Below are 27,713 nucleotides of genomic sequence, written 5' to 3'. Positions count from 1 at the left end.
ATCTGGTCCAGATTATGGGATGTTTGAACTCAGAGGCCCCACCAGACCAAGTTCTTGCTGCAGGAGGCCGAGACGTCACAGAGGAGGGAGGTGACGTTTGTCCTCGTGTCTTTTGTGAAAGGAACGGAGAGAAGAAGAGGAAGAAGAAGAAGAAGAATGAAGGAGTGGAGGTCCTGAGGAATGATGGAGGAAGAAGAGGAAACAAAGAACAAGAAGAAGAAGAAGAAGAAGAGGAGAAGAGAAGTCTGCAGCTCAGAGACCGAGCTGAGTTTAGGACAGAGACGTGTCCAGCTACCTTAGAGTGTGTGTGTGTGTGTGTGTGTGTGTGTGTGTGTGAGTGAGATCAGCTGCAGTGGCACAGCAGCAGTCCGGCCACCAGGGGGAGCAGGTTGAGCAGCAGCAGCCACAGAGTGACGGCCAGACCTGGAGAACTGGAGCACGGGTCTGAAACACACACACACACAAATAAACATGGATAAACACAGTAAACACTGTGAGCTTAGCAGTGGTGTAGTGGTCCCCCCCCCCCAGTCTTTTTTTTCTAAAGAGGAACTAAGCAGGATTTCTCCCGTGGCTATGCTACATTTTTACCTGAAAAGAATAGTTCACCCAAAAATTGAAATTTCCTAACTCATTATCTCCTCCCCCTCATGTGGACTAAGGGCTGGGAGAAGTTTCAGAGTCCTCCGTGTCTTCTCTGAGTTACAGGGGGTCTCGGCGTAGCAGTGTATAGGCGCGTTTCCATTGCAGGAACTTGGGGGTAATTTTACGGGGCCAGCCCCGTTGGTGCGTGTTTCCACTGCAGGAACCTCCCCCACAGGGCCATTTACAGGAACTTTTACCCTGGAGTAGGTACTCCGTTCGGCCCTGAAAAGCTCCTGGGTGGGGCTCGAGGTTAACCCGGCACTGATTGGCTAAAGCTAGAGCAGGCTCTGACGCTACCAGAAAGCACCAAAACAAGCGGCATTTTCAAAAGGGGGAGCAGAAGGGGAGCATTAGCCTAGCAGACACCGCTGTAAACAACAAGAAAACAGCAGGAAGATGTACGACAAATGGACCGACGATGAGGTGCAGACATTGATTGCAGTCTACGGCACCGAGGAGATTCAGAGGGGGTTTGAGTCATCGCGGCGAAATGAAAATATCAGCGCACCTCGACACACAGGGGATCCATCACGCCGTGAAACAATGCCGTGAAAAGTTTAAAAAAAAAAAAAAAAACTCAAGCAGGAATACAATCAGCCGCCATGTGCACAAACACACAAACCAGAAACGCGCCTACCGCCTCAGCTCCTTCCATCCTTCTCCTCCTTCTCCCAACTGTCTTCATAACAAAAAGACACACCAAAAAACATCCAGATACCTCCATGCTGCTCGTATGTAATGTCCCTCTTGTATTGAAGCCCCGACATGCAAAATTGTCTCGAAAAAAATTAAATAAGTCTATATTTCAAGCTTGTTTTGTAGCAGAAGCTTCTCGAAGCTCCTCTTCCTGGTTTGTCAAATTTGACGAACCAGGAAGAGGAGCTTCCGCTACAAACAAGTTTGAAACATAGACTTATTTAATTTTTTTCGGGACAATTTTGCATTTCGGGGCTTCAATACAAGACGGACATTACATACGAGCAGCATGGAGGTATTTGGATGTTTTTTGGTGTGTCTTTTTGTTACGAAGACAGTTGGTATCCATTTGCAACCGTCATATGGACATGCACTGCTACGCCGAGACCCCCTGTAACTCAGAGAAGCCACGGAGGACTCTGAAACTTCTCCCAGCCCTTAGTCCACATGAGGGGGGGGGGGATAATGAGTGAAATTTCAATTTTGGGTGAACTATCCCTTTAAGTCGCAGTGGATGGTATTTCCATAACGTCACAGATTTTGTATTTCGATGGCGTCCACCCAGTAAAACAATCCCCACTACACCACTGGAGCTTAGCTTTAGCTTTAGCGCCTAGCTCTCTCTTCACTGACCAATGGGGTTGCTCCGGGAGGCGTTGACGGGGGGCAGCTGGTGGGGGAGGGGGCAGTCGTCACAGAAGTCGGTGCAGGCGGGGCAGACGAGGACGCCGTTGTAAACCCAGTCGTTGACGCGCACGCTGACGCTGAGCAGCTGGCCTTTACGCACACACAGGAAGGAGCGGTCCTGAACGAACACCGTCAGGCCCTGAGACGAGCACCACACCTGGGGGGGGGGGGGGGGGGGGGGGGTCACAGGGGGGTCAGAGGGCTTGATTCATCAACTGTTGATTGAAACTTATTGATCGATCAATTGACCTCTGGCTAAGCCCCGCCCCCAAACGCGATGAGCCAATCACAGTGCGCATAGCTAGCCCATATACTGGGACATTCTCTGCTTCCACGTCCATTGAAATCCATTGCAGTTAGTCAGTTTTCATTTGTTTTTATTAGGGCTGTCAGAGTTAACGCGTTAATCGCGATGAGATTAATTAAAAAAATTAACGCGATTAAATTTTTTAATCGCGGTTAATCGCGGCCCATTTTGTCCTCTGTCTGCTGGACTGGAGGACTGGAGTGTGGGACCTCCAGTCCAGTAGGTGGCGGTAAGCCACCTTCAAGTTGGTTGCTACACAAATATACACAGTCTAACATATATCCACAGCTCCATCCATTGATTTTTTGACCGCGTCAGTTGTCAACAAATGCACATGGCCAGGCAGAGACGTGACGTAGCAAAGTAAAGGGCAATTTCCACTGGATGCAATTCGTTTCAATTCTGTGTGAGTTTCATGCATCATGTGTTATGATTAGGTACTAGGCCTGCTAGGTCTGGTCTAAAAGTTGTTTGTCTAGAGATGATAACACTTTGGAGTGTTGAAAGTCCAAAGCGCCATATATAATATTTTTAATAGAGATTAATCGCGAGTTAACTATGGAAAAAATGCGATTAATCGCGATTAAAAAAATTAATCGTTTGACAGCCCTAGTTTTTATATGTTTTTTCTTGACATTTTAAGTTTAAAATGGTCAAACGGTGTTCATGGGGTACAACTCTGACACTAGGTATCCTGAGAGGCTGGGGGCCACGGGGGGGATTTTTTTTAACCTTTTCCCAAGCCACATCTCAACCAAGAGAAGTGTCTGCTCTGGATAAAGTTATGCAGTAGACCACAACACCAACTAAACGTGGATAAACTTAACAAGGATGTCTACATCTGTTCTAAGTTAGGTCAACAACGTATTTGAGGCAACATATTGTCAGAGATGTTTAGATGTTAAAGTTATCTTTAATAACATTAGCCTAACCTTTCTAGCTACCATGCCCTATACCTACTGTAAAAATGGCATACATAAAATAAAAAGAGGAGTAAAGCAATATATTAAGCGGCAATATATATATAAGCATCGAAGATGTTCAATCAAACCCACATAGTTTAAAACACACACAGCCAGTATCACAACTAAGCATAAAGTCCGCTAGCTTAGTGCTAACGTATAATGTAAAACTCCATAGACGGGCTAAGAGAAATTAGCATCGCTATCGGCGTTTCGCGGCGACCGACAGCCATAGCAGTAAAGCTAAGTGAAGTTTTGGTGACTTGGAGATGATATTTAATATTTCTGTCTCTCCTGTGAAATGTATCCTACTGTGACAGCTGTTGCCATAGCAACTGTCACCGAATGTTGACTGTTTGTCCGAGTGAGTGGAGGGGGCGGGGCTTAGCCAGAGGTCAACTGACTGACTGACTGCAGCACCTTGTAGCAGCCGGAGCCCCAGTCGGGGTAGGTCATCTTCCTGGTGCATTGCTCCATGACGAAGGCCGACTTCTGGTACAGACACACCGAGTCTGGTCCGTACTGCTCCGCGCCGTAGTTCCTCCACCAGTCTGCACACACACACACACACACACACACACACACACAGAGCCCTATAAAATCAGTTTTATTTTTTACCAAATTCTGTTTTTTTCCATTGTAATATTTTGGAATTCCATTTTTTCTGTTTTAATTTTTGGGAATTCCATTTTTCACCTTTTACTCTTATTTTACTAACAAAAAGAGTGTTTCTTTTATGTAAATGACTAAAATCCCCGACAAACATTCCTCTTCCACACGAAAACAGCATTTCAGCCAAATTATGTCAAATTCCACAATATTACGCATTAAAAACAGATTCCGTTTTAATTGGCCAATTCCACGATTTAGTGTTTGCATAGGGCCCTACACAGACAACAGAGTTTTGTGAGGTCACTTTTGACCTTTGACCTCCAAATTCTGACCAGATGACACTATCCACCACTTTCCGGAGAATGACGCTGGGTGTGGCCATGACGCTCCATCCCACCGTTACTGTATTGTTGATAGACTGGTTGATAGACATCGGCCGTGATGACTTTATTTATAGTCATCACATCATTTTAATGAGAACAATACGGACGAGGTTTTAGCTTTATGTCACATTTTCACGTCACTATATCACCGTTGTGACGACTCTGATGTTTATGAAGTCTATAAAACTAATTGTTGAACAAACATTTTAGATTAGCTGGGCTAGCCGTTAGCCGTTAGCCGTTAGCAGTGTCAATAAACAATAACTTAATAAACAGCCCATGAAAATAATATTTTTTCCAGTGGATATCCTAGTTCCAACATGACTGAGCTAACTGGAGTAGTTTCATGTCGTGTCCCACAACGGGAGGGTTTTAACAGCTGACGTCCTGATGTTAGCTTAGCTACTGCTGTTAGCTGTCAGCTGCAGCAAAGCTAACAACTACGATAACCATGACTAATTACAAAAACCTGCACACATAAATAGTAATGTTTGTTCAATAATGCGTTTATATAGACTTAAAGCAGATATCAGTGGAATGTTTTTGTTAATGTAAGTCCTAAATAGTCCTATTTTCCGTCAGCAATCACTTACATGAAGTATTTCAGCCTAAACACGAGTCTCTCCGTCACTCTGCTCTGCTGTAACCCGAGGAGAAAATTTTCCTTGTGGGATACAAGTGTTATCCAATGAGGGGAGAGAACGGCATGAAGGGCTGTGTGTGCAGCCAAGGGATGCGCGTGAATGTGGTGACGTAGCACGAGGACCAATTGATGCCTGACAAGGGCGGGGGCTGCTAACTCATGGTGCGTTCAAGGAAACTCGTACTTTGTGTTTTTCCTTCCTGTGAAGTCATACCAGTTCGATCTGGTACGAGTTCACGGGTCGGAAGTTACGAGTGGCCGTTATAGGGAACTTTCACAGACAACAGGACGGTAAAAACACGAGCTACGGGTTACCTGGAACGCTACCAAGTCGTAGTTGTGACTTGAAGCTGTAACTTACGGTTTCAAAAGCCTGCCTTGAACACAGCATTAGCCGAAACAGCCGTGCCGATGATATCTGCTTTAACAAACATCAGATTTAGTCAAAGCGGTTTTGGCAGCCCGGAGCCCCCACATTTGGTACCTACACCGGTGGCTAACGCTACCAGTTAGCCGCTAACGCTACCAGTTAGCCGCTCGCTAGAATGCCACTAAAACCCACTTCCGTTGTGGTGTGACGCAATGGATCATGGGAAAATAAAGTGGTGGATTACTATGGGCCGTGGCTGTCTGACCCCTGGTTGACCTCTGACCCACCTGGCTGGTTCTCCGACACCCTGCAGTACGAGTTCCTCTGATACTCTCCACTCAGGTGCCAGCTGAACTCCTGACTGAAGGGACAGAAGTCAGCGATCTCCACGGCGCCGCCGAAGAACGACACCTGGTCGGCCTCCACGTCAGGGATCGCCTCGAAGTACTGACACACACACACACACACACACGCACACGCACACAGACAGACACACACACAGAGTATATTAACTAGGGGTGGGAGAAAAAATCGATTCACATAAATATCGCGTTATCTTTTTTGACCATTTTTAAACCGATTTTCTTTCAAAAATCGATTTTTAAAAATTTTTTTTTTAATATTGTGCAATGTGCATTTGTTAGCCTTTTTTACACACAGAGAGTACAGAGTACAGAGAGTTTTCAAAAGGGTTTAAGTTCACTTTATAATGGAGTATGTTAATTTAACTCTGTTTTTAGTGTTTTGTTTGTTTTTATTCTGTCTTATGATTCTTTTTTTTTAATGTTTTGTCTTTATGTAAAGCACATTGAGTTGCCTTGGTATGAAATGCGCTATAAAAATCAAGATGTCTTGCCTTATAGGCTCCTACAGTATTTGTGTGCAGATAAATGTTAAAAATGCTAAAGACTAAAAATCGAGAGAATCGGCAATATCGTAGAATCGCAATTTAAATCGAATCGGCATCCAAAAAATCATAGAAGAATCGAATCGGGAGAAAAGCGTATCGTCCCAGCCCTATTATCAAGATTCATTTTATAGACAGCACCTTGGTTTCTAATGTTTCATAGACTGTGTGTGTGTGTGTGTGTGTGTACCTGTGTGTGTGTGTGTGTGTGTGTGTGTGAGTGTGTGTGTACCTGGTACTCCAGTGGCAGCTGCTGTGGATACTTCTGCAGGTTGCACACGGCCACGGCCAGCTGGTCCTGTCTGCAGGTCAGCTGCAGAGGAGACGCTCGCACCGTGTCACAGTACGGAGTCACCGCGTGTCGCCTAGGCAACAACAACATCATCATCATCATCAGCATCATCATCATCATCAATATCAACAGCAACACAAACAGCAGAAACAGCTCCTCAGTCCTGTAAAACTGTAAAACCAGATGAGACCGATGAGCTCCACTGTCAACACTCAAGAAGAGGAAGAGGAAGAAGATGAAGTGGAATAAGTAGAAAAGAGGAAGAAGAAAAAGAGGAATAAGAAGAAGAAAAAGAAAAAAGAGGAAGAAGAAGATGATGAAGAAGACGAATAATAAGAAAAAGAGGAATAAAAAGAAGAAGAAGAAGAAGAAGAAGTGGAATTAAGTAGAAAAATAATAAGAAAAAGCAGAAGATGAAGATGAAGTGGAATAATAAGAGGATAAAGGCCCTTTCACACCGCGGACGTAGCGAATAAACGACACGAAATTGCGAAATATTCGGCGGCGAATATTTCGCATCAAAACCGTTCAAGTTTCGCTTTGCGACGGTGGTTCTTCGCCTCCACGTCATGTCTTTAATCTGTTAATTATCACTCACGTCGCTATGCCACTGTCGTCTTGTTACCGCAGCTCACTGTCTGATCACTGCCTCTCCTCTTTCCACTTACCCCCCCTCCTCCTCCTCCTCTCTCCTCCGAGACACAGGTTATTTACATTGTGTACATTAGCGGCCAAGCACGTGTCCATGCGCCCGTGTCTGTGTGTGTGTGTGTACGTGCAGTGCGACCGTACGCCAGAGAGACGGCAGGTGGAGGGGCTGACTGGCAGGGATGAGAGCAAAGACGGTGAAACGCTAAAAAAAAACACAGAAAAACTTTTTTTCCTGTGAGAGACTGTGCGGCCACCGTCTGTTGGGAAACAGCTGTCTGTGTTCTGACCGTTCTGACGTGGGGGCTGTGACGTAGCCTACCTTCTTTTCACGACACATGATTGGTTGATGCGTTTATTCGCCGGGCGAAAGCTCGGAAAAACCGACCTCACAACGAAAAAAAAATGATGTCGCATTTTCACCGCGACACATTCGCGGTCGGTGTGTAAGGACCCGTGATGAAAACCGGGGTTCGAAAAAAAATATTGACGCCCGAAAAATACGTCCGCGGTGTGAAAGGGCCTTAAGGAGGAATTACCGGGAATAAATCTGAAATTTACAAAATTGATTGGTGAGGGTGAGTAATATATTTTATAGGGCTGTTTTCGACTAAGGATTTTCATAGTCGAATCTGATTCGTCAGATTTTGCCGTAGTCGACTGATCGTCGAACCTTTTTTCTTTTTTTTTTAGATAGCAGCAAATTTGCGACTTTTTCCCGTTTCAAACAAAAGAGCTAAAACACCCCAAAAATATGGTAGGTGTAAAACAAATACCTTTATTTATTTTCCACACTTTGGATGATTTTTAGTAGCCATTGTGAGCCAGGGTATGCGTTTATGTCACGTTGCCCTGGACAACGCTCCTTTTGCTCGGACTGTGAGTCATCCCTCATCCCTCAACGTGGTGAAGGATAGCGGTGGTCGTGGACACAGAGAAACCGGGTAAAACATGTAGTATCAAAACAAACGGAGGTCAGAAGGACTCGACAATCCGTACATTACGTTAATCAATCCTGTAACACACACAGTGTGACCGCGGCACCGGCAGAGAGACAGACAGGCTGCAGAGGGATGAGATTACAGCTGTGACTCCCGACACTGATGGTGCGTTCATGACAACTCGGAAGTCGGAAAAAAAACAAGTTCCTCTTCTGAAAAACTCTGACATGTCAAACTTTAGGATGTGTTAGGGACTAATTCATCTGTCTAACCATCAGAACTATTGACACTTGAAACGGTAAACACAGCTGATCCATCGAAAAAAAATCACAGTTTGACGGTCCTACTGCTCACCTCTGCTCACTACGAGGTTCATAGTCGAATCAGACCCCTCCGAATCGAATCGTCGAATAGTCGACTTTTGGAGGTCAGCCCTAATATTTTACTCAACGTTCATGTTTTTGTGGTTCAGTAAAAATAATCGATTGTTCATACAAGAATTAAAGTTCTGACAAGAGGAGACTAAGGAGAACAGAACCAGAACTAGAACCAGAACCAGAACCAGTCCCTGTATCAGTATCAGTCCTGTATTGATGGTGGATCTCCTGGATCTTTAAGACTTTTTTTCCTGGATCTCCGGTCCGGTCCGGGTCTCACCTCTGCCTCTGCCGGTCCATCCAGAACTTGCAGCTCTTCATGACGAAGTCGCAGCCGAGGCCGCGGCCCCAGTCCAGCCGCTGGGCCTGGCCGTAGTCGGCCCGGTACCAGCCGCTGTCCTCCATGATGGCCAGAGTCAGCCGAGAGAAGACCCGGTTCTGGGTGTGGGAGCCGGTCATGGCCTCGTTCTGAGACAGAGAGGCAGAGACAGAGGTTCTAGAGGAGAGGGTCCAAACATCTGGACCGGTTTTACTGATCTGTGATTGGTCGTTACCTCCAGCAGCCTCTTCTCCCAGTGGTTCAGCTCGGTGCCGGTCCCGCCCTGGTTCTCCAGCTCCATGCCCTCCAGGATGGGGCAGTTGAAGTGTCTCCTCGCCTCCTCCTGCACACACACACAAAAACTAGAACTAACTAAAACCTCCAGGTATCAATGATAAACTAAGGTAAAGTAGAGTCAGATAATATCATCTTTAGGCGCGTTTCCACTGCAGGAACTTGGGGGTCATTTTACGGGTTCGGCCCCGTTGGTGCGTGTCTCTGCAGGAACCTCCACCACAGGGCTGCTTACAGGAACCTTTACGGGGCCGAACTTGGACAGGGTCTATACAGGAATCTTGAAGTTAATTTTAAAACCTTTTTAAGACTTTTTCAAGACCTTATCAATATTTTTTAATACCTCACCACCGCTTCAAACTGTAACCATTTACATCAGTGACACTTTTAACATAACAGTTTTAGTTTGTGATTAAGACTGTAGACCACTTGCAACAGAATTCAAAATAGGCTGGGATAATAAATCAAAGGAAAAGTTTATCAAAAAAGAAATATTGCTCAACTCCCAAAAAACAAAAACTACAATCACGACAGTCATGACATGTGCCTCAGCTCGTTTGATTTTGTTTCTAGTAGGGCTGTAGCCGATATCCGAGTGCCATTTCCCTACTCGGATTTAAGACTTTATAAAGTCCTGAAAAGACTTTTTAATACTTTTTAAGGGTCTTCATTTTCCCAAAATTGATTTATCACCTTTTAATACTTTTCAAGACCCCGCGGATACCCTGTTGGAGAGCGTCATGTCTCCATGACTACCGGCTGAAATCTGGAAGCGCTGACTGATAAAACGTTCATGATGGAGACTCCAGTAGGGCCGGTTGTTAGTAGCTCTGTCATTTATTTCTATATTGTTTGCATGTATAACTCTGTTTGGTACTTCCGGCTGGTTTCCGGTTGCGTTCACCCAGCTCGGTCCCGTTAGTTCCCGGTTAAACGTTAAACACGGGCGGAGCTCAGCTGCTCGGTAACCATGGTAACCAGCTGCTCCGCGGACACAAGGGACGGACCCGCCGACCTGTCGGTGTCTGAGCGGACTCAGCGGACACGCATCGACCGGCTGCCCCGCTGCTGCTGCTGCTTCGTCTGTGGACAGAGCTGCGTCTCCCCGCTGCGTTAACCCGTTGTCAGCGACTACGGAAGCCCTTTTAGCTCAAACTTGTTGAGTTGGCCTGGCAGTTGGCTCGCACCAGAGTTCAGCTGGAGCCGAACCGAGACGAGACGAGACCACCTCCTCAGGCCGCACTAGTTTTGGTGCATTAGAGTGCGATGAGCTTTCACACTGACCCAAACTGGACCACATTTCCACTGCAGGTGTGAAAACACCCTCAGACTCAATAAAAACTACAACTAAGACTAAATAAAGACTAAGTGCACTGATGAGTCGTTCTCACCACCACTCTGGGAGTGACGAGGACGTGGACTTGGTGTCGCACCATCACCCCCCCTCTGATGTCCCACAGCCGGCTGACGCTCCGGATCACCGCCTCGCTCCACTGGTACAGGCCCAGGCTGCACACACACACACACACACACACACACACACACACACACACACACACACACAGAGTCAGAGAGAGAAACAGAGAGAGAAACAGATCCAAGATGGCCAGGAGGAATAAGAACAAAAAAGAGGAATAAGAAGTGGAAAAAGTAGAAAAGGAATAAGAAGATGATGATGATGAAGAAGAAGAGGAATAATAATAAGAGAAAGATGAATAAAAAGAAGAATAAGTGGAATAAGTAGAAACAGAATAATAAGAAGAGTAATAATAAAAAGAAAAAGAGGAATAAGATGGAGAAAAAGAGAGAAAAAAGTTGAAGAAGAGAGAGAATAAGAAAAAGAGGAATAAATAGAAAAGGAGGAATAAGAACAAGAAGAACAAAAAAAGAAGTAGAAAAAGATGAAAAAGAAGTGGAATGAGTAGAAAAGGAATAAGAAGAAGATGAAGAAGAAGAGGAATAATAATAAGAAAAAGAGGAATAAAAAGAAAAAGAACAAGAAAAAGAGGAATAAACAGAAGAGGAGGAATAAGAACAAGAGGAGCAAAAAAGAAGAAAAAGTGGAATAAGTAGAAAAGGAATAAGAAAATGAAGAATAAAGAAGAAAAAGGGAGGAATAAAAAGAAGACACCTCTCGTTGAAGGCGGGCAGGCCGCTGGCGAAGCGCGGAGTCAGAGGTTTACCGTCGTCGTCGTGGTAGAAGGCAAAGAGGCCGGCGGAGAAACCCTGAGGAGAGAGAGAGGCAGCGTCAGAGTGTGTGTGTGTGTGTGTCTGTGTGTGTGTGTGTGTGTGTGTGTGTGTGTGTGTGTCTGTGTGTGTGTGTGTGTCTCTGTGTGTGTGTGTGTGTGTGTGTGTGTGTGTGTGTGTGTGTGTGTGTGTGTGTGTGTGTGTGTGTGTGTGTGTGTGTGTGAGGACAGCAGGTGAAAGGTTAAAGGTGTGCTACTGACCAGAGCGTGGATGATCTCGTGTTTGACGGTGGAGAGCATCCCCTCGAACTCCTGAGGCTGAGAGGAGATCATGGCCGGACACAGGTTGGCATAGCCGGCTATCGGCCTGAACACACACACACACACACACACACACACAGAGACACACACACACACACACACAGAGATAGATACACACACAGACACACACACACACACAGAGAGACAGACACACACACACACACACACACACACACACACACACACACAGATCTTATTGTGCTGACGTGGTTTTCATAACAGTTTGTTATAATTAGCGTTGAGTTTCATCAGAGACACCTGAGCTGTCTCACCTGTCTCTGTCTGTCTTCACCTCTGTCATTTACATAGAAGATTTAAAGGGATAATTCAACATTTTGGCAAATTGGCCCATTGCCATAATCGCTATAGTCATAGCAGTAGGTTTGTTACCTTTAACTGTCGGTGTAAGCTGTTTTTAGAACGGAGGAGCAGAGCGGCAGGCTGCTCAGAGCTACACTACGGAGGCTAAGGGAATTTCTTGGTTTTCCTCATCAAACTCATCAAATACACAATCCAACAACTCCAAAAGGCTGTCGTGGACAAGTTGTGAGCTGCACATTCACCACGCTATGAGATAATAACACAACGTTACAAGACGGAGCCGTTTTAGAGGCAAATTCATGCAAAACCGCTGATGCGTGTTGCGTTCAGGGACAGTTTTTCAGCAAGCAGACTCAGTATTTACCCTGTATTTACCTCGAAAACGGCTCCGTTTCGTAACGTTCCATTATTATCTCATAGCGTGGTGAATGTGCAGCTCACAACTTGTCCACGACAGCGTTTTGGAGTTTTGGGATTTTGTATTTGATGAGTTTGATGAGGGAAACCAAGAAATCCCATAATGAGCCTCCGTAGCGTAGCTCTGAGCAGTTCGCCGCTCTGCTCCTCCGTTCTAAAAATAGCTTAAACCGACAAATAAAGGTAACGAACCTACTGCTATGACTATAGGGATTATGGCAATGGGCCAATTTGCCAAAATGTTGAACTATCCCTTTAAAGGGACAACAAGGAGTTTCTCCGTTGGCAGAACGAAAAATTCTGCGACAATAAAAAAGTCTGATATTAATGTGGATGAATCTACGTTACCACTTGTTAATGGTCCATTTTAGATAAATCTATGGTTTTGTCTCTATGGTTATTTTGTTATTATTAGTGGTGGTGGAAATGCTGGGCGAGCCGACCAGCATTTCTTTACTTTCATGGCGAGTCATGAGAATAACGCCGCCGAATCTCCGTTTATGGTGGGAACTACGACGGTATGTGATCGTCTTCCAACCTCTGACTTTAATTCTTGATGAATGAAAACATGAGTCTGTCTTGCGCCGGTCAAAGAATTTCACGGTGCGGAGGCTCATAAATGTAGTGTGAAGACACTTTGCTTTTACAAAACTCCTCGTTGTCCCTTTAAGAGTGTAGCCCCTTCACAATAAAAGCCTAGTTTTGCTCACCAGACCTTTCTTGGTTGGGCCGACAAACGAGCCAGAACGTCTTTAAAGGTACATTGTGTAGGAATTCCTCCCATCTAGCGTTGTGGTTGTAGATCACAAGCAACTCAGTCGTATTTTTCATGCTGCATTCACGTGAAATTGGGCAGACGGCAGACGGACGACAGCCGCTGCACGTAACGGCATAAACAAGCCTCTATGTAAACAAGTGTTCCGTCAGCACGAGGCAAAACAATACACGTGACAACATGTTGTCATGGTGATGTGGTATTGTTTTACCGGCTTTCTCTGGACTTCTGTGACTAAAATGACATCTGGTTTGTTACCGACGGCCGTCTGCCAGACTGCAGGTGAATGCAGCATCAGTGTAACGCTCCATCCTCGGCGGTTGTGTTTTATTTTGAAAGCTCAGTGGTCGTGTTGTGGTGTTGTGTTGTGGGCGGAGCCTCACCTGTCGAGCTCCGCCTCCAGCTGGCAGTACGCGGCGTAGGCCACGATGTTCTCCTGTCCGCAGCGCTCCGTGGTGATGCCGCTGACGTAGAGCACGAAGTCCGACCCCTCCACGCCGGCGCCGTCCGGGGGCCCCGAGGGGCCGCACGACTTCCCGGTCTCACTGCACACCTTACATTGCTGCACGACACACACACACACACACACACACACAGGACACACACACTGATCAACTGATAATAGACCGAATCTCCTTGTTGTTTACATTCTACTTCCAGGTAGAAAACCAGCTGTAATGTGAATGAGATCAATAGTAACAAACGAGAGTTTAGCTATATATCATATTTTTCACGCCCTATCACCGTTTAGACAAATCTGAAATGATTGAAGAAACATTACTATTTCTGTGTGTGTGTTTTGTGTTGCTATGTGTTGTATTTATTCAGTTTGGGGGAATCACAGTGTCTAGAAAGCATCAGTGGCTCAGCTGACAGGGACAGCTAACGGTAGCTAAGCTAACGGTAGCTAAGCTAACAGCAGGACGTCAGCTGTTAAAACCCTCCCGTTGTGGGACACCACATGAAACTACTCCAGTTAGCTCAGTCATGTTGGAACTCAGATATCCGCTGGAGAAAATATTTTTTCATGGAGCGTTTATTGAGTCACTGAGTTATTAAAGTTAAACAGGTAGCTAACCGTTAGCCCGGCTAATCTATGATAACCATGACTAATTACAAAAATGTGCACACAGAAATAGTAATGTTTGTCCAGTCATTGGTTTTATAGACTTTACAAACATCAGATTAGTCTAAACGGTGATATAGTAACATGAAAAATTAGATAAATATAGTGAAACTCTCGTCCGTCACTATTGTTCTCATGCTGGTTTTCTACCAGGAAGTAGTTGTAAACAACAAGGAGATTCATTCTATAAACCTTAATGAGATTAACTCTCCGTCTCCACCCCTCCCCCCTCTCCTTCACCTGGCTATGATGTAACTTTAACATTAACAGGACCATGTTGTGTGACAGTGACCACGACACATTCAGCAATATGGAATTAAAAATGTCTGATGGAAACAGTCAGATCAGATTAAACATCATGAATATGGATAAAACGTTAATACGGTCGATCTCATCAGATTTCCTCTTGATCGATACAAAGTTTATGCGACAGTGGTTTCCAGGCAACAGCTGGGACTCAGATAGTCGGTTACAGATGAAGGATGGACTTCGAGGGATCCTACACATTTGAAATGTCCAAATTCCAGACTTTTTCCAGACCCTAATTTCCAGACTTCTCGGTGGTACAAAAATTCTAAATAATTAGTGACATTTATGTAAAGACAAAATGCAATCAATCATTTGTTTTCATTATTCTGAAGGTGAATGCCATGTCATGTCACCCAAAAAATTCCAGGAGATTGTAGCTCGGTACAATAGTGCAAACAAAATAATTAACCCAAATAACTTCAGACGAGACCAAACCCAGAGGTATTAAGATGAATATATTTCCATAAAATAGTTTCTATTTTCCATACATTTCCAGACCTGGAAATCTATAAAATCAAATTCCATACTTTCCATACTTGTGTAGGAACCCTCGGCGTCCTTCTGTTTTATGATTTAGTACAAAAATTAATGGAAACACCTTAAACTACAGCGATATTATCACAAAACAGCTCATGAAGTCATTACACACGGCTTTTTATTGGATCTAAAGGTCTGAGATGGAAACGCTCTTGAATCGGCGTTTTTCACATTTATATTTTCATTGATACTTAGATAATTCGATCGACAGGTGGATGGAAACATGGTTATTGTGTGTGTGTGTGTGTGTGTGTGTGTGTGTGTGTGTGTGTGTGTGTGTGTGTGTGTGTGTGTGTGTGTGTGTGAGTGTGTGTGTCTGTGTGTGCAGTGGCGGCTCCTGACCTGCAGGTGGTGCTGTGGGACGACCACGGGGCCGCACCGGGTGACGTCGGCACAGGCGCCCTGACAGTAGCGGTGGGGGTCATCTCTCTTCCTCAGGTACTGGTTGGTGGCGCATTGTCTGACATCACACAGAAACAACCAGGTCACCCAGGCAACCGAGGCGGCCATGTTTGAGAGGCGACAACTTTTTAAACTTCTAACGCTAAAGTTTGAACCCAGGAGAGAAACTACTGAGACACACATTCACCACGCTATGAGATAATAACACAACGTTACCACACAGAGTTGTTTTAGAGGGAAATACAGAGACTGATGATGAAAAACTGTCCCTGAAGGCAACGTGCATCAGTGGTTTTACATGAATTTCCCTCTAAAACAACTTCCCTAGTTTACATGATGTCATTTTATTTGGATCAGTTTAATAAAAGGGTTATTCCACCTATTTATTCCGACTGAGCTGTTTCTATGGAGCGTTTGTCTCCATGTTTAAACCCAGCTACTGGAGAGATATCCTTTGGCTCCTCCTCAATCCAACAACTCCACAACGCTCTGGTGGACAAGTTGTGACCTGCACATTCACCACGCTATGAGATAATAACACAACGTTACCACACAGAGTTGTTGTAGAGGGAAATACAGAGACTGTTGATGAAAAACTGTCCCTGAAGGCAACGCACATCAGAGGTTTTACATGAATTTCCCTCTAACTCCACTTGCACTTTCCACTGCAATCCTAAATTTTTATTTTATTACCATGGGCTATTTATTGTCACTGTTTTTATTTATTCTCTATGCACAAATTTTTACTACTTTTTATATCTTGCTGTTGAATGATGATGTTTATTGTGCAGCTGAGAAACTCAATTTCCTTCGGGATAAATAAAGTATCTATCTATCTATCTAAAACAACTCTGTGTGGTAACGTTGTGTTATTATCTCATAGCGTGGTGAATGTGCAGCTCACAACTTGTCCACCAGAGCGTTGTGGAGTTGTTGGATTGTGTATTTGATGAGTTTGATGATGAGGGAAACCAAGAAATCCCATAATGAGCCTCCGTAGCGTAGCTCTGAGCAGCTCACGGCTCTGCTCCGCTGTTCTAAAAATAGCTTGCACCGACAATTGACCCTTCGCCAACTCCTCCCACAAACGGCTATTGTCCAATCCTACGTTAGCAACCGTAACTATAGGCCTGGCAAGCTTTCCGCAGTGAGTCATTACGTTTGCTTTTGTGGACACATTTTGAGACTAGGACGAAAAACATTTGTTTGTAGAGAAGGATGATGTTGCTGCTGCTACTACGGCGACGGCAGCAGCAATATAGAGATGTTCAGATACGAGCGGACTTCTTTTTCGACTTGAGCAAGTGTAAATGTGGGGATAACCATATGTTCACCTCCGAAATGACAGCTGGACTTTTAGGGCTTTTACCTGGGCTGTTAGGGCTTCTACCTGGGCTTTTAGGGCTTCTACCTGGGCTTTTAGGGCTTTCATTGCTTTTACCTGGGCTGTTAGGGCTTTTAGGGCTTTTACCTGGGCTGTTAGGGCTTTTAGGGCTTTTACCTGGGCTTTTAGGGCTTTTAGGGCTTTTACCTGGGCTTTTAGGGCTTTTAGGGCTTTTACCTGGGCTGTTAGGGCTTTTAGGGCTTTTACCTGGGCTTTTAGGGCTTTTAGGGCTTTTACCTGGGCTGTTAGGGCTTTTAGGGCTTTTACCTGGGCTGTTAGGGCTTTTAGGGCTTTTACCTGGGCTTTTAGGGCTTTTAGGGCTTTTACCTGGGCTGTTAGGGCTTTTAGGGCTTTTACCTGGGCTGTTAGGGCTTTTAGGGCTTTTACCTGGGCTTTTAGGGCTTTTAGGGCTTTTACCTGGGCTGTTAGGGCTTTTAGGGCTTTTAGGGCTTTTACCTGGGCTGTTAGGGCTTCTACCTGGGCTTTTAGGGCTTCTACCTGGGCTTTTAGGGCTTTCATTGCTTTTACCTGGGCTGTTAGGGCTTTTAGGGCTTTTACCTGGGCTGTTAGGGCTTTTAGGGCTTTTACCTGGGCTGTTAGGGCTTTTACCTGGGCTGTTAGGGCTTTTAGGGCTTTTACCTGGGCTGTTGGGGCTTTTAGGGCTTTTACCTGGGCTTTTAGGGCTTTTACCTGGGCTGTTGGGGCTTTTAGGGCTTTTACCTGGGCTTTTAGGGCTTTTACCTGGGCTGTTAGGGCTTTTAGGGCTTTTACCTGGGCTTTTAGGGCTTTTAGGGCTTTTACCTGGGCTGTTAGGGCTTTTAGGGCTTTTACCTGGGCTTTTAGGGCTTTTAGGGCTTTTACCTGGGCTTTTAGGGCTTTTACCTGGGCTTTTAGGGCTTTGACCTGTTTAAAAAAAAACAGCAGCCAAAGCTGTATGTGGTTCACAATCGCCCCAAAACTTTTAGTTTGACAACGTTTCATGACCAGTGAGATGACCTAAGTCTTGGTGGGTTGATAGACGGTAAAATGACCGGTCCTTACTGCTGCTCTGTACATTGTCCAGTCGTGTGGTTGAACAGATGTTTTATCCTCCTGCGCGAGTCACGTCACTGAAAACTATGAATGATCTTTGTGACTTCTTCTCTCTATTATCTCAGAACAGTTTATCCAGACATTTTCTGATATTTCCTTTGAAATCGATACCAAATACTGCCAGGAGCATGAGGCTGGGAGTGAAAGCTTGCCCGCCGTAGCAACAGTAACCAAGGGGGCGGGGCTTACGCGAAGGGTCAATTAAAGGTAACGAACCTACTGCTACTATGACTATAGGGATTATGGCAATGGAACTATCCCTTTAACACTCACCTGCTGAGCAGCACAGGCCCCACCCTCCTCCTCACACTGAAGGTCCTCTGCAGGTAGTCGATGGCCTGAGGGAACAGTTTATCCTGAGGACACACACACACACACACACAGATATATATATATATTTTAATATTTTCATTCTTTCCATTCCTCTATCTGAAGCAGCGGTGAGCAGCAGGTGTTTGTCCTCAGCTGTTCTCACCTTCACCAGCCTCCTCTTGTCGGCAGGAAGCCTGAAACACACAGAGAGAGAGAGGTTCAGCTGAGACCAAGGTTACTATCGTTAACGACAACAAACGAAATGACGAAAACTAGAATTGAAAAAACATTTTGCGTTAACTGAAATAAATAAAAACTATAATCAAATGAAAAAACGATAACTAACTGAAACTGTATTGTGTGTTTACAAAACTAACTAAAACGTACTGAAATTATAGATAAAATCCCCTTAGTTTTCGTCTTTGTCAATTTCGGATTGATATGCTACTTCAGGGGTGGCCAACCAGTCAGAGACTAAGAGCCACTTTTTTTACTGTGTTACTGCAAAGAGCCACATCATACACATGGGCACACATGAACATCATTCCATGCCTTAATCATGTATGCACACACACACACACACACACACACACACACACACACACACACACACACACACACACACACACACACACACACACACACACACACACACACACACACACACACACACACACACACACACACACACACACACACACACACACACAGAGACAGACACACACAGGCCTCTGCTCAGCCAGATTTATTGAAAATGTCCCACACCAAGATAATGACAGTTATTTTTTCAACAGTTAACATTGTGTGCACTGTCTCACACACACATAAACTCTCAGTTCAAGCAAGTCCACAAACAAAAATATAGGCCTAACAATTTTCAATAACGTTTTTCTCTTACTATGCTGCTTAGTGGGACTTCTGGCATTCCTTGTCCTGAACAATCCTCCTCAAATCTGGCTTGTATTCCGTTGTTGCCACTCGAAGCAACTCTTTCACATGAGTGTCAGTCAGAACAGATCGATGCTTTGATTTCACATGTTTCAGGGTGGAAAACACAGACTCGCAGACGTACGTTGACCCAAACATCGACAGGATCTTTAGCGCAGCCCGTTTGATGTTGGGGTATTTTTCCATTGGCACACGTTTCCAGAACTCAATGGTCCCTTCCCTGAAACAGCTTTCAGTTGATCCTCCTCACAAAGATCGATCATCTCCAACTCCGCCGCAGCCTCATCTGTGACGAGCGGGGTTTTCAAACAGTCCATCTCCGCATTAAATGGGTCGACAAGGAACGTAATCTGTTGTCTTTTCAGTTGTAGATCACAGAACCGGGTCACAAAGCTTTCGTGCAGGTTTTCAACCAGTGTTGCATATCTGTCTCTTTTCTTTTTCAGGGCGGCGCTGGTGACTTGTTCACTGGCTTTTAGCAGAGTGGGAAAATGCGTTAAATCTCCCTTTTGAATATGCGCCTTGAACAGCTTCAGTTTGTTGATAAACGCAAACACACACTGCACGAGGTCAGGCAGCATTTTTAACTTGCCCTGCAGGGTCAGGTTCAGTCTGTCCAAGTGACACAGCATGTCGACCAAAAATGCCAGATCCATAATCCACGCGAGGTCCGAGAGCTCGGGATAGTCCTTGCCCTTCTCTTCCATGAACAGTTTCACGGCATCCAAAAGCTCAAAGAAGCGAGAGATTACTTTGCCTTTTGACAGCCACCTCACAGTGCAGTGCAGCGGCAGGTCACCTGGAAGCCCTTGGTCCAGCTCCGCTATGAGATTCCTGAATTGCCTGTGGTTAAGCGCATGTGTGCGGATGTAGTTGACGATTTCCATCACAGGCTTCATGACGTTGTCTAAATTCAATGATTTAGACACGAGTTGCTCCCTGTGGATGATGCAATGGAAATTCCAAAAGTCGGGAAATGTTTGGTCAGTTTTACACAGCCCCACAAGCCCGTTCACGGATCCGATCATGGCCGGCGCTCCATCCGTGGCGATTGCAGTTAGTTTTGCTATGGGCAGGTTTGCTTTTGCAAATGCAGCCATCATTGTTTCTTTCACATCTATGCCACGGGTTCTGTCTTTTAATGGCACAATATCAAGGAGTTCTTCTTTGATCGTACATTCGTTTGACACAGACCGTGCAAATATTGCCAACTGAGGCTTGTCTTGTATGTCACAACTCTCATCCAATGCCACACTAAAATACTCACATGCTTGAAGGTCAGAGTGCAACTGTGATTCAATAGCAGTGTTAATGTCCGATATTCTGCGTTCAACAGTGTGGCGGGAGAGTTGGACATCTGATATGCTTCGTTTTAGTTTGTCGTCTTCAGGAGACAGGATTTCAACAGCGTTAATGAGGCATTTTTTAATGAAGTCCCCTTCGTTGTATGGCTTTTTAGCCTGTGCGATGTTCCAAGCCAGCTGATATGATGCAAGCGTTATGGTCTCTGAGTGTTTTGTAAATTTTTGGAAAAACTGCTTCTGCTTTTCTGCCTGACTTTTCAAAGTGACCAACCTCTGCTTGCGAAGTTCAGTCCCTTTTGGAAATTCCTGGTCGATGTTAGGATGGATTGAGCTGAAGTGACGCTGAAGATTTGAAGCTTTGAAATGCGCCAATGATGCCTGACATATAAGGCAGAATGGTTTGCCATTACGTTCAACAAAAAAATATAAACTCTCCCACTCTGTTAAAAACGTCCTGTGTTCTTCTTCATATTTTCGTTTGGCTGTGCTTTTTTTCCCTGCCATTTTGAGAGCGAACTTACAAATTATTTACAACTCAAATCATCTCGCGCGTTTGACATCACATCAGACGTTATTATTCTTCTTCTTTTCAATTCAAACCGGCTCCCCCGGTCAGCGCGCCACCTAGGGGGAATGAATGGCAGCGCCAGCCAAGCATTTTTGACGCTTGTCATGTGAAAGCTCCTGAAGAGCCGCATGATAAAGAGCCGCATGAAATCAGCATAAGAGCCGCATGTGGCTCGAGAGCCGCGGGTTGGCCACCCCTGTGCTACTTGATGTTAAATACAATACAACATGTGAGGTCGGCGACTGTACTGTAAGCCTCTTGTTACTTTACTGTACTGGTATGTAAAAAACACTGCAGGAACTAAACACATTTGTTAAATGGTTTATTACACAATACTTGCTCTGATCTTTTTGAATCCTCCAACTAACAAATAACCCAAAGTATGAAAAAACTAAAACTAATGAAAACTAAACTAAAACTAAGCGTTTAGAAAAAAATTAAAACGAACTAAAACTAGCAAACCCGCTCTAAAAACTAATTAAAACTAACTGAATTAGAGAAAAAGAAGTCAAAACTAAATAAAACTAAACTATAATTAAAAATCCAAAACTATTATAACCTTGGCTCAGACACTGACTGAACACACACACACACACAAGCTGGGTTTCCATCCAAATCGTATCGAATTTAAAAGCGGATTTTGTGAAAATGCGCAAAAAGCAAATGCGAATTTATGACCGTTTCCATTCATTATTGTTTTGCGATTATTGGGAGAGGAGGAGTGGTGCGCCGTGAGATTACGTCATAAGAGAGCGTGAATGTATCCAACAGTTGAGACTCAGCTGACACTCAACATCATGGACAATTTACGTACTTTCCGGACTATAGACGCACCTGTATAAGCCGCACCAGCTACATTTTAAAAGAAAATACATATATAGGCCGCACTTGAATATAAGCTGCAGGTTTTCATGTTGTAACATGAGATATTTACACAGAAAGACAGTATAGTCCAGTAATTTTAGGCCAAAAAAGGGGTCAACGTTAAACAAATTGCAACAGAATCAAACTCAACTGACTTTGTGTCCTCAGCATGTTCTGAGTGAGAGAAAAAAAGCCCAGAAGAATCCCATTAGGGGAAAGTTTAGAAAAACACCCAAACATATCCCATTTATACGCATAACATTTTTTTCACGTGAATAGAGCAGGTATGACATGCTCCGTCTCTATTAATGCTCATGGGCCTAAATTGGTTCCATTCCTTTTTTAACTGTAATATCATATTACAGTTAAAAAATGTCTTGTTCAATCTTGTTAACATATTATATGTTAACAAGATTGGACATTTTCACCTGCTCTACTCAATGTTTAGATCAGGTGTTGTATGTATGCAAATTAGCCACATGTAATTGGATTATGCACTGTTGGCTCATGTCATACCTGCTCTACTAAGGATGTGGCTGTCTTGAAAAATTGCAGTCATCTTGAAATTTAAAGTGGTCAACTTGTCGGTTGACCGATGGAGTCAACTCATTCCAGTTTTCATGCTGGTACCACCACAGCAACTTCATATATACATGTGCCTTCAAAACGGTGGGATTTATGCAAATGTATGCAAATGTATGCAAATTCGCTCATGTTAACAAAGAATTTCAAAAAACTTGTAATACATTTTTTGTTTGTCTTAATGTAAGTAATCAACTCAGTAATTTTCATGGAGGTATCTAAAGGTTAAAAATTTTACCCTATACACGTGAATTTTTTTTTTTACATGCGTATAAATGGGATATGTTTGGGTGTTTTTCTAAACTTTCCCCTAATGGGATTCTTCTGGGCTTTTTTTCCCTCACTCAGGACATGCTGAGGATACAAAATCAGTTGAGTTTGATTCTGTTGCAATTTGTTCAACCTTTTCTCATAAAATGACTGGACTAGTAGGGAACTGTCCAAGTCTGCTCGCTTTTCCGCTGTTTTGGTTATGCTCCTCTCCTCCATGTGCATCTGTTTACATACGAAGCCGGTGAAAAATCAATAAGTTACATAACGATGTTACGGCGTGTGATTGTGTCGTCTTAACCGTCATAAACAACAGATTACAGGTTACGGAGCGCGTTTGTGTTGCGGTGCAGAGAGGAGAGCTGGGACACCGGGGCGTCGCTGGGTGAAGTCCAGCAGCTTCACCCACAAACTCTGCCTCAATTCACATAATCTGTTTCCATCACAAAAAGTCACATTTTCCTTTAATCGATACGCTGACAAATCCACCCCCCCAAAGCGTGAAAACTTTGATGTGCATTTACTGCCTTTATTCGAATTTCTGGCGTTTCCATTCAAGTATTTATGCGCAATTTTTGAAAATGCAAATAAAAAAAGGTGGATGTAAACGCAACTACAGACAGAGTTACAGCTGGTGTGTGTGTGTGTGTGTGTGTGTGTGTGTGTGTGTGTGTGTGAGAGAGAGTTACTGGTCACTCACTGGTCGACGCTGTAGTCGTAGATGATCTTGATCTTCAGCTGCAGGTCGTCAGGAGGAGAACTCCTCTTGGTCAGACGCTCAGGCCTCAGGTAAACATGGTGGACCACCTGGAGGAGGAGGAAGAGGAGGAGGGAGGAGGAGGAGGAGGAGGAGGAGGAAGAGGAGGGGGAGGAGGAGGAGGAGGAGGAGGAGGAAGAGGAGGGGGAGGAGGAGGAGGGAGGAGGAAGAGGAGGGGGAGGAGGAGGAGGAGGAGGAGGAGGAAGAGGAGGAGGAGGAGGAGGAGGAGGAGGGGGAGGAGGAGAGCCAACAAGCCACGGTCAGATCATCACATTAAGGAAACTATTAATAATAATAACAATAATAATTAGATATATATATATATATATATATTAACTGCTCAAAACTCTGGTCATAACATACAGTCACTACGCACTCTGTTCACTGCAGCTTACATTTTATTTTGCACCACAACCAACGCTGCCTATTTGTTGTATATACATTTATATTGCTATTTTGTATAGGTTGTTCTTTTCATTCTCATTCAATAAAGTCTATCTATCTATCTATCTATCTATCTATCTATCTATCTATCTATCTATCTATCTATCTATCTATCTATCTATCCTTTTATCCAAGTAAAATGTATGGAGGCTAAGAACATATTTGTTCAGATATATTACACATTTAAAAAAGGTAAATTACCTGTGACAGATATAATAATATTATTATATATTTCTTTATTTCGGACTCTGGTCCATAGCAAAAACACAACACAAGACATAAGACACAGACAATAAAAAAGCTAAAACATAGAAATAGAAATTTACACCACTGATATCAAAAATAGAATTACTATAAAGTTAAAAAGAGACAACTGTACCAGTGGTTATTATTAATAATAATACAGTGAACACGAAGAGATTGGGAGAGAATGAAAACAGCTACAAGAGTAACCTGAAGCGTTTTGTTTACAAAATGAGGCTTTTACTTTGAAGGGCTCTTCCCGGAAGTGTTGCTTCCGCTGTTGCTAGGGGAAACAACACCGGGCTAACGGCGATAAACGTGATAAAACTACATCAATAACACGGTCTAAAAAACTATTTAACGTGTGTAACGTGACCCGGTCGGTCCCCGGTCACCGTCGGTAAACACCGGTCACACCGGCACCGACCCACGGTGACGTAACGCGCCGTGTTAGCAGCCTGTTAGCTCGCATGCTAACTGCACAACAACCGTCGTGCTGCGTTCAAGACAACTTGGAAGTCGGGAAAAAGGAGCTCCGAGTTGTAAAAAAATGAATTGAACGGCGTCAAACTCGGAAATTACAGGTCGGAAACTCGGGTATCATCACTTTTTTTTTTCTTTTTTTTAACAACTTTATTATTGCTTTACAAAATACATAAACAGTGCATAAAACCATATGATGAGCATCATATTAATAACAATTGGATAACAAATAGACGTGACAATAAAATAAATACATAGCCTACATAAATGGAAATAAATAATAGTAAAAAAAATAATAATAATAATAAAAAGGAGAAGAAAAAAAGTAAGACACACCAGGGGATATGCGCAAAGGAAATTAAATTGAATTGAATTAAAGATATTAAAGTGGGAGCACAGATTTATAGTTTTGATAGCTTTCTTGTTATTAGCAGAGGAAACTGACTTGAAATACACCTCCAGTTCTTTCATGAAAACACAAAAGGTGGGTTTTACTTTTGCAAATTTACACTTTGCACTTTGCAAGAATTAAAATGAGATTAATTAAAAAATATTCTTTTTCAGCTGGAGCGTCACTCTTTATAAATCCAAAAAGGACATTTTGCCAGAGGAGCTCAAAATCACAGCAGATATTATCTAAAATGAATCTACAAATATCTTGCCACAGTTTACAGTTATATTCACATTTCCATGGGGTATCATCATATCAGAGCTCCGACTTTCCGACTTGACTTCACGACAGCATCAAGACATGGCGGCCCTCGTCTTAAACGGTTATAATTTAGACATTTTAAGTTATTTGTTGAGGTTTGAATGCATATGTTGGTGTATTATTGCAGTAGCCTCTATGAAATACGTTTATATTTAGCTGTGATTGTTGTATGGTGTGAAATTGTGGTCCTCTTATGTGACAGAAATAACGTTTAACTGTTATCAAGGCTAAAAAAAAAAAAAAGGATACCTGAAGGAAGTTAACTTAATTGGCATATTGTGGCTCATAGCTGAATACGAAAAATTACTCTTGTAGCTGTTTTCATTCTCTCAATCTGTTCGTGTTCACTGTATTACATGTCTTTTTTTAACAACAATAACTTATATTATTATTATTATTAATATCATTATATCTGTCAGAGATAATTGACAGTTTTTAAATGTGTAATATAACTGAACAAATATGTTCGTACAGGGTCTATACAGAAATCTTGAAGTTAATTCTAAAACCTTTTTAAGACTTTTTCAAGACCTTCTCAATATTTTTTAACACCTCACCTCCACTTCAAGCTGTAACCATTTACATCAGTGACACTTTTAACGTAATAACAGTTTTAGTTTGTGATAAAGACTATAGACCACTATGATACAACAGAATTCAAAATAGGCTGGGATAATAAATCAAAGGCAAAGTTAATCAAAAAACAAAACAATAAAACATTTCTCCACTCCAAAAAACAAAAACAACAATCTTCTTTTCTTTTTTATGTACCGGTTCATCTTTGGTTTTTAATAAAATTAATAAATTCACACACTTTTACAATGTTTTTTAGAACTCAAACTCTTGGACAGCTAATTCAGACAAAATACCTTCAAAATTTAAGACTTTATAAAGTCCTGAAAATACTTTTTAATACTTTTTAAGGGTCTTCATTTTCCCAAAATTGATTTATCACCTTTGATTTAATACTTTTCAAGACCCCGCGGATACCCTGCTGGTGATCACAGAACAGACAACAACACCGTCACGCCGTCACCATGGAGACCAGCTGCACTGGCACAGGACAGGACAGTGTTGCTGTAGAGCAGGGATGTCAAACTCAATTTAGTTCAGGGGCCACAAACAGCACCATTTAATCTCAAGTGGGTCGGACCAGTAAAATAATAGCATAATAACCTTTGAATATATTTTAAAAATTGAGATTTTCCTCTGTTTTAGTACATTAATAAGATGTTTACAGTTACGGAACTATCCTTTTACAAAACATATTGTGAACCACCTGAAATTTCTTGATAAAAAATATGTGCAATTTCAAATTTTAACGAAAATTAATGATTTTTTAAAATTCGTCCTGAGGGCCAGATTGGACCCTCTGCAGGGCCGGTTCTGGCCCACGGGCCGCATGTTTGACACCCCTGCTGTAGAGAATCAGTCTGACTCTGTCTCTGATGAGTCTAGAGCTGCAACTAACCATTATCTTCATTATCGAGTAATCTGTTGATTATTTAAACCATTAATCGATTAGTTGTTTGGTCAATAAAATGTTAAAACATCAGTCAGTGTTTCTCAAACCACCAGACGACATCGTCCTCAAATGTCTTGTTTTGTCCACAAACCAAAGAGAGACTCAGTTTATTGTCATAACGGAACAAAGAAACCAGAGATGTATTCACATTTAAGAAGCTGCAATCAGAGAATCTGGACTTTTTTTCTTCTTAAAAAAAACGACTCAAACTGATTATTAGATTATCAGAATAGTTGACGATTAATTTAATAATATATTATTGTTAAATTAATCGATGAACTGTTGCATCTCTGAATGTATTTAACAGTGTATTGTTGCCTGAGTCCATGCACACATCATATTGTGATTATAAATTGTTACTTCTGGGTTAAATTTAAATGATGTAAAGAATTCATATTTATATATAGACATAAACTATATCATTCATAACTCATAGTACCAATACCCTGTACGTAGCTCGTTTTTTCCCCCGACTTCCGAGTTGTCTTGAACGCAGCATTAGCTCGCATGCTAACAGATGCTAACTGTACAACAACCGTCGTGGTTAAATCTGGTTTAACGGATAATAACGGTTAGCGGCTAGCGGCTAGCGGCTAACTTAGCGGCTAGCGGCTCAGTCTCACCTCCTCTGGTCCGGGGGCTCGGTGGCGGCAGGGCCCGGGGTGGCAGCTCGTCAGCGCGGCCAGCAGCGACAGGACGGCGGCCACGGACCACGGCTTCCCCCCCGGCCCCATCCTCCTCCTCCTCC

The 27,713-nt window shown here is 43.3% G+C and overlaps 1 protein-coding gene across 1 annotated transcript; it reads right to left on the bottom strand.

Moving 5' to 3' along the window:
• Nucleotides 1–27,706, bottom strand: LOC146965686 (leishmanolysin-like peptidase). The gene is made up of 16 exons (XM_085765533.1): nt 27,589–27,706; nt 23,502–23,608; nt 18,429–18,459; nt 18,227–18,309; nt 15,418–15,535; nt 13,487–13,665; nt 11,531–11,636; nt 11,215–11,309; nt 10,475–10,592; nt 9,025–9,132; nt 8,751–8,938; nt 6,445–6,577; nt 5,593–5,752; nt 3,718–3,848; nt 1,975–2,185; nt 1–444 (listed from the first exon to the last, which is right to left on the bottom strand). The coding sequence occupies exons 1-16, from the start codon at nt 27,697–27,699 to the stop codon at nt 344–346; spliced, it is 1,980 nt and encodes a 659-aa protein (XP_085621659.1). The 5' UTR covers nt 27,700–27,706; the 3' UTR covers nt 1–343.
• Between the last annotated feature and the right edge of the window lie 7 nt (nt 27,707–27,713).

Source organism: Trachurus japonicus, chromosome 21 (assembly GCF_045865225.1).
Source record: "Trachurus japonicus isolate A0001 chromosome 21, Traja_1.0".
NCBI classification, from domain to species: domain Eukaryota; kingdom Metazoa; phylum Chordata; class Actinopteri; order Carangiformes; family Carangidae; genus Trachurus; species Trachurus japonicus.
This window is presented reverse-complemented; position numbering and strand designations above follow the sequence as displayed.

Excerpts from the sequence above, each read along its gene's own strand:
- LOC146965686 (XM_085765533.1), bottom strand. The coding sequence starts at position 27,699 with ATGGGGCCGGGGGGGAAGCCGTGGTCCGTGGCCGCCGTCCTGTCGCTG. Across the intron at positions 23,609-27,588 it reads GAGCCCCCGGACCAGAGGAG|GTGGTCCACCATGTTTACCT; the intron begins GTGAGACTGAGC and ends CTCCTCCTCCAG. Across the intron at positions 8,939-9,024 it reads GGGAGAAGAGGCTGCTGGAG|AACGAGGCCATGACCGGCTC; the intron begins GTAACGACCAAT and ends TCTCTGTCTCAG.